At 42.2% G+C, this 8,197-nt stretch overlaps 1 protein-coding gene across 1 annotated transcript; it reads left to right on the forward strand.

Moving 5' to 3' along the window:
• Positions 1-4,633: 4,633 nt before the first annotated feature.
• LOC149862647 (olfactory receptor 5BS1-like) lies at positions 4,634-5,602 on the forward strand. The gene has a single exon (XM_090054031.1). The coding sequence runs from the start codon at positions 4,634-4,636 to the stop codon at positions 5,600-5,602; it is 969 nt and encodes a 322-aa protein (XP_089910157.1).
• Positions 5,603-8,197: the final 2,595 nt, after the last annotated feature.

Consider the following 8,197-nt stretch of genomic DNA (forward strand, 5'->3'; position numbering starts at 1 on the left):
CCCATTATTGGCATTTGGATTTTGACAAAATGGACCATGGTCTTGCAAGGCAGAAATCAACCTGATCACATAAATGGCTCATGGAACACTAATAGACTCATTCTAAAGATTATGAAATTGCAGGTGTCTCACATCACACATTTTAGGGCCAGCATTGGGGTGTGTAGAACAACAATAACGTGGTTAGACAGCAACTGATGTAGGAGGTACTGTGCATGGAGCAGGCACAGAATGACTTACCACAGTACTGAGTGGTGCTATTTCACATGCATATTTCCAGGTCAAATGTTAACATGAGAGAAAATCCAAAATGTGCACGTTTCCTTCAGATGCTGAAACAGTTCTTTTTTCCCTGACCAACTTGAGATTTGTGGTAACTTTTCTATGACACCTATTTGGAACAGTTCCTTTTCTTTTCATTAAACCCACAGACAGGGAAGGAGATTTCATCAAGATCCTGTCTCAAAGGGATCAAACATTTTTTTCTTAACAATTAATTAGCCCTATTGGGATTAGAAAAAAAAAATCCAAAAGGTTATATAGAACATAGGCAAGTACATGAGATTAATTTCTGCTCTGGATGTTTCCCACCCATAAGATACAAGATGCCTTTCTTCAGGAGAGCAACACTTACACTATTTAAAATAATTTAGATGGGGCATGGATGTATACTCTCTCTCTCAAGAAGAAAATAAAGAAGTAGGAAGCATTAACACCTCTTTTTTCCTGGAATCTTGTTTCCACTGTTGGTGAGTTTCTACTTTTGTGTTTCTACATAATATGGGATACTCATTTTGAAATCACATTGTGAATGAACGCAGTCATGGAGTATTCAGTATTTGCAGTCTCCTCCCTAAGATGACATGGTGGAGGGCACAAGAACTCTGGAAAAGAAAAGTCAAACTTGGTTTGTTTAATAATTTCCCATATTTTCCCACTCAAAAAGGAAATGGACATGTCCTGGGCTTCCTTTCAGATATTATTTTTAATTCATTTATTTTTAGCTGAAAGATCTGCTCTTGAATTTTGTTCCCTATGATTTGAATTATCTGCAGGCCAGAGTGAACTTTAACTCCTCTAATGAGAACTTTTGCAAATGTCCGTCTGGTCCTTTCTTTATTGCACTAGACCATTATACCCCTCCCCCCTCAATGTTACACAATATTCCTCCCACGTTCTCTTTCTTGGGAATTCCACTCTTTCATCTATATCCAGGCTCTGTCAGGTCATAGGATATTGAAGTATCTCCCCTCTACTCTGATTTACAGTGTCACCACACTGTTTTAAACCAGCCCTATGTAAAAAGAAGCCCTTCCCTGTGGCTAACAGTAGAAGAAGCAGACCTGGTTTAGTCTAGAAAGCAGGATGGTCATCATCCAGGCAGATCATGGAGTAGGACTGGGTTCTCTTATTATCTGTGATGGTCAATGCCTGAAAGGCAAGCCTTTTTTGGGGAAATCTAGGATTGGGCCTAATGTATAGTTGGGAGAGGTGTTGGAATAGTTTTCAGGCATCGGATACCTTTCCTCATGCCACTTGTTGTGCCAAATGTTGCTCAAAACCTACCCTGCCCTACTCCCAATATTTTCAAAAATTCTTGTCTCTAGGAGATTCATACCAAATCCTGACAGCAGCAAAGACTGGTCAAGGAGTGATTCACATTGTGTTTGGTTCAATACTACTACTACTACTAATAATAATAATAAATCATTGAGATTCAGGAATACAATGGATATTGCTTCCACAGACTCCAGCCATTTATACTATTTCAAACTTGAAAATAAAGGAGACAAAAGGGTTAAATGAACCTAACATTCAAATTCCAAAATAATAAAGAGAGGGAATAAGTTCTTGTTCTGCCAAAACAGTCAGAGAAAAGTATTTAAGAGTCAAATGTCTGCCATTAAGTATGTCTGGCCAATGCCTCACAGCTCTTGCCTCACTGGCTGACAGGAATAGGAATGGGAACCCAGGGCCTCCTCAATTTTGGAGCTGAGTCTATCTCAGTAATCCAGTCTCTTTCTGGCTCCCTCACATTCTGACACTTCCTATTTTTCGTGCTGTCTGTCCAATGCACCCACTTCAAGAGAAGGGTGCTTGCTTAAAATCCCACTTACGTGACAAAAAAAGAGAAATGGATCATACATTCCCCCTACACCACTGTATAATGATTTTGCTATTGGGCAGCTTGGTGGAAAAATCTTCCTCTTCTAATATCAAAAAGTTTTCTTGATAACAGCTTGTCTTTGAGTACACTGTCAATAAATGCTATGTAGTGATGACTCTACCTGGCTGCTCCCATCTTCCTTGAAAGGGGAAATAGAATCTGAAATCTCCATGCATGCCAACAGACCACTTATGAAGCGACATTTGGACTTCTAAATAATTGTTAGATAAGTTAAATTTAATTGTAATTTGATTCTCCGACTTAGAATTTGGTAGTCATTTATTCTGCAGAGGTTGTGATACAATTCCTTCAGAAATTCCAATGGGAAAATAAGTCCTTTGAGTAGCAGCTGTGTCAGGAAACATGTTTAAGGGAACATATAATACATTGGAAGTTGTCTCAACATAAGAAAAGGCTTGCAAAGAACTTTTTTTCCAACTATTTAGTTTGTCTAATAAAAGCTATCACATCGAGCCAAAGAACCTTGCCTCTTAACGTAAGAAACATTTGTGAAAGCGTGGATTGAGAGTTTTTTTTAATGTCATGTAACTACGCTGAATACAAACACACCATTTATTTGCAATGTCCTTATTAATGAACTAGTCTCTGCTTAATCCCTAGGCTGTAACTTAAACTATGGATTGAAATAGTTTCATAGTTTCATAGTTAGTAGGGTGGGAAGGGACCTGAGCAGATCATCAAGTCCTATCCCCTGTCACAGGCAGGAAAGAATGCTGGGGTCAGATGACCCCAGCAAGGTGTCTATCTAGCTTCCTCTTAAAGACCCCCAAGGGTAGGAACGAGGACGACTTCCCTTGGAAGTTGGTTGCAGATCCTAGCAGCCCTGACAGTGAAGTAGTGCCTCCTGCTATCCAGCCTGAATCTGCTCTGTGTCAGCTTATGGCCATGGTTCTTTGTTACTCCTGGTAGTGCTTGTGGGAACAGGACCTCTCCCATTGTCTGCTGGTCCCCCTTGGCCAGTTTATAGATGGCCATCAGATCCCCTCTCAACCTTCCCTTGTGGAGGCTGAACAGGTTCAGATCCTGTAGCCTCTCCTCCTAGGGCCTGCCTTGCTGCCCCAATCATGTGAGTGGCCCTCCTCCGGACCCTCTCGATGTTGTTCACATCCCTCCTGAAGTGCAGCATCCAGAACTGGATGCAGTAGTACAACTGAGGCCTGACGAAGGTCATATAGAGGGGGAGGATTACCTCCTTGGACCTGCTTGTGATGCATCTGTGGATGCATGACAAGGTGTGGTTGGCCTTCCTGACTGCATTCCCACATCTTGGAGTCTATAATGACTGCAAAATCCTTTTCTGCCTCTGTGCTGATGGGAAAGTAGTTCCCCAGCTGCTGGTTCTTCCTCCCCAGGTGCAGTACCTTGCACTTGTGAGTGTTGAAACTCATCCTATTCTCATCCGCTCACCCCTGTAACCTATCCAGATCTGATTGCAGATTGTCCCTCCCCTCTAGCATGCCCACCTCCCCCCACATCTTAGTGTCATCTGCAAATTTGAACAAGGTGCTATTCACCCCCTTGTCCAAGTCACTGATGAAGATGTTGAACAGCACATGCCCGAGGATCGAACCCTGAGGAACCCCACTGCCCAAATCCTTCCAGGCTGAAAAAGACCCATCCACCACCACTCTGGGTACGGTCCTTCAGCCAACTGGTGACTCATCTGACCGTGTAGGGATCGACACCAAGGTCGCCTAATTTTTTAATGAGAATGGGGTGAGAGACAGTGTTGAAGGCTTTTCTAAAGTCCAGAAAGACTATGTCCACAGCAAAACCTGCATCTAAGGATTTGGTGACCTGATCATAGAAGGCTACCAGGTTGGTCTGACAAGACCTGCCTCTAATGAACCCATGTTGGTTGTCCCCAAGCATACACTCCCCTGCTGGTCCCTCACAGACGTGCTTCTGGATAATTTTCTCGAACAGCTTCCCCAGGACCGAGGTAAGACTAACAGGCCTATAGTTTCCTGGGTCTTCCCTCCTCCCTTTTTTGAAAATGGGGACCACATTGGCCCTCTTCCAGTCCTCTGGCACCTGGCCAGAGCACCAAGAGTGCTCATAAAGCTGTGCCAGGGGACCTGCAATGACCTCTGCTAATTCTATCAGCACTCTGGAGCGGAGATTATCAGGACCTGCTGATCTGGACCCATCCAGTCCCACCAGGACATCCCTGACTAGGTCCACTCCGACCCTGGGCCTGAAATAGTTACTTCCAAGATACTATGAAGATATCTTCTGTAAAACACTAAAACTATACCAGTTTAGGATATTGCCATCATAAACAACATCATTATTAACATCATAGGAGGTTTAGATGTAATGAAAAAAGTTCTCTATATGGCGTTGTCCTGATACATAAGTGGAGAAGTATACTTTATTCATGGTAATTGTTATATTTATTAATTCATTTCTATTTGTAGGTCCAAGGCTGGTCAACAAATAGCCATGAGGAACAAGACGGCTGTCAGCTATTTTGTTCTGTCAGGTGTTTCCAGTGACCCAAAGCTCCAGCCTTTCCTTTTTGTGGTGTTTCTACTTATATACATTTTAACTGTCATGGGGAATGGGGCAATCATGGTGGTGATAAGAGCTGTTCCTCACCTTCACACGCCTATGCATTTTCTCCTATCACACTTATCTTTCCTTGACATCTGCTACTCTTCAGTCACTGTCCCAAAGATGCTGCAGAATTTCTTGGCAGAGAAGAAAACCATTTCTTTTAATGGGTGCATTTCCCAAATGAGCTTAATTCTTTTGGTTTCCTGTACAGAAATTTTCATGCTATCAGCAATGGCCTATGATCGATATGCTGCCATCTGTGACCCACTGCATTATGTGGGGACCATGAATAAGCAAGTCCGCATAGGACTGGTGGGTGGTGCATGGCTGATCAGTATACTTTATGCACTGACAAACACTGTTCCTATATTATATTTACATTTCTGTGGGCCCAATGAACTGAACAATTTCAGCTGTGAGCTCCCATCTCTACTAGAAGTGTCCTGCACAGAGACCTTCATCAGTAAGATGACACTTCTCACTTCAGCTATGATTTTAGGTTTGATCTCATTCTCCATGATCCTTGTCTCTTATATCTGCATCATCTCCAGCATCTTAAGGATAAGTTCTGCTGAGGGTAGGCTTAAAGTCTTTTCCACCTGCAGCTCCCACCTCACTGTTTTTGTTCTGTATTATGGGGCTGGTTTGTTTCGATATCTGAGACCTGGTCCAGCCTCTTCAATGGTTCTTGACACACTCTTCTCCATTCAGTACAGTATCTTAACACCCATGTTAAATCCTATAATCTACAGCCTGAGAAACAAGGAGATAAAGGCAGCTCTGGGAAAATATATTGCAGGAAATGAAAGACATATGCATGTATTTCAGCAATTGGAAAAAAATATTATATGCTAAGAGGAATTGTTAGTTAAAATATTTTGATGTCATGTAGCAGGGTGGCATGGAGATTTAGTCTATAAATAAAATATTTTTCCCTTAGTGGTAGGAGTGTTTGCCCTATCATTGGTATCTTCAATACATCTTTTCTGAAGGCACCATAGGTATAGGTATTCATGAAATGCATTAGTGCTGCTGAAGTTATCTGTAGCTGAGAGCATATGAAACAGCCCACCTTTTGTTTTCCATGTTTTGTTTCTCAGAGTGAGAATCGGTCTTCAGTCTTGTGGTTATAGCACTGCCTTAGCGGTGAAAAATTTTTCCCACTGTTAGTATGCTGAACCAGCATATGCAATAAGATAGACAGACAGAGCTTCTCCCTGAAATAGTTCATAAACTAGATGATAGGTCCCTCAACAATGCAGTGGGAGACATGGGTTTGGGCCCCTGCTCCCAACTGGTGCATCACCATCATTTCCTCCTTAGATTTTCATAAAATATGATTGAGCTCCAATATTGGTTAACAGCAGTGAATCACATAGTATACAAGCCACCACTTGGTGTTGTTCTTAAACAATAACATTTTGAAAATAAATTTGAACACAATATTGTGGAGCAAGAAACCTTTGACAGAATGGATTGTTTTATGTGTAGTGTCATTGCTTGAATTAACAATTGTGATACAGTCTTTAAAGTATACCTTTAACCTGACTTCTCTCTGGCTTCAAACTAAATATTAATTCATTCTCTCTATCTCTCTGACAGTTATTAGGTTCAAGCTTTGATAATCTTTTCAGAATTTTCTATTGGATTGAAGTATCTGACTCTGGGCATGGAATCTTCTGGCCTGAAGGGTACTTTAAAGAGGAAAACTTTGATACTGAGTCATCTTCTGGATGGCTGAACCCTGTAATCTAGAGGGTTCAAGATGAGATCCTTTAGAAACCTAGTATAATATCTGTGGTCACAGGCAGTTAGGTATAAATTACATGAACCCTGTTTTAAGTCCAATTCACAGTATGACTAAAGCAGTTCTTTCAGAATGTTATCCCATCCTGTTTAGTGGGGGCCCAAAACTGGACACAGTACTCCAGATGTGGCCTCACCAGTGCTGAATAGAGGGGAATAATCACTTCCCTCAATCTGCTGGCAACACTCCTATGAATGTAGCCTAGTATGTTGTTAGCCTTCTTGGCAACAAGGGCAAACTATTGGCTCATATTCAGCTTCTTGTGACTGTTACCCCCAAGTCCTTTTCTACAGAGGTGCTGCCAAGCCTGGAGCAAAACCTCTAGTTTATCTTTTTTCTTTTTAATTTAGAAATGCATTCCCCTCCTCTTCCCCATCCATTTCTGACTTTTTCTCTCCCTCTCTATTCGCTATAGATAAGTATAAGTGGGCTAAGACATAGGATAAGCATCAGCATTTATTTTGGTAGCAAGTTGTATTTGTTTTGTTTTTTCTCCTTCTTTATATTGTATAATTATTATGTTTATATTGATTTTTACTGTTCTATGTTACTGTTTTACTGATACTATATGATTTAGGCCTACGTATGTAAGTTACCATAAGTCGTGTCAAGTTTCCATTTTGTTTGTCAAGTCTTCATCTTTTCCCCATGCCCTGTTGTGTAACCTATCATTCATACCTACCCCTCCAATGTAACTTGGTTCCTGAATGAATGGGGATGAATGAGAGTGCTTGAGAGAAAGTGGCATTAGGTCTAAAAATAGCTCCCTCTGAATAACTGAAACATGAAAACCAATACCTGGACCAATGACCCAGCCATTGGAACCACCCTCAGCATTCAAGAAACAAAAGACAAGACAACCCACCATTGTGCCAAAGCTGCACATGCTCAGAATGAACACCTGGAACCCTCTGGAACAGGACTAACCTTGCCTGGACAGGCCCTCCCCATAGCAGATCAGAGGTAGTGTGCCCCATAAAAAGGGGTAGTGAAGACTGACTCCTTGGCCCTCTCCATCTGGACCAGCACCATGCCACACCACCTATCCACCCAGAGTCCCTGCTGGTGACCCTCCTCTGGACAACACCTGTTGGACAAAGTGTGTGTGTGTGTGTGTGTGTGTGTGTGTGAACCAATAACTTCATGGGGCTGTGTAGTCTGTTTTCTGTTCAAAAAACCTTTTATTTTGAAACCCCCCATTGGGTTTTTGTATGTTTCCTGACTGATTCCTCCTTGCCACCACTTATCTGCCCCCCAAGTTCCCAGCTGCCTCAGTTTCCAGCCCCAAGCTCCCAGGTTTCTGCCTCTCTCTCTTTCCTGGCTGTCTCCTCATTGCCACCGGGCTTTTTCCCTTGCACCAGTGACTTCAAGTAACTCTTGGGCCAGTTGACCTTAAGTAACCCCAAGCCTCAGTTCCCCAGCCCAGCTTCTCTCTAGTCTACTGGTTCTAATCCTGGTGCCAGAAACTTTCACTTCTTACACTTTCTCTCTCACCTTAACCTTCCCCCAGGTATCCCAAGTACCCCAAACACACACAGACATACCATACCATCCACATTAGGAACTCACCTGCATGTATGTGTAGTTGGGTGGTATGTGTGTGAACTGGTGATACTCCAGGTATCCATTGCAGTCTGAATTAT

The sequence above is a fragment of the Crocodylus siamensis genome, chromosome 6 (genome assembly GCF_052110815.1).
Source record: "Crocodylus siamensis isolate JL-2025a chromosome 6, ASM5211081v1, whole genome shotgun sequence".
Classification (NCBI taxonomy): domain Eukaryota; kingdom Metazoa; phylum Chordata; order Crocodylia; family Crocodylidae; genus Crocodylus; species Crocodylus siamensis.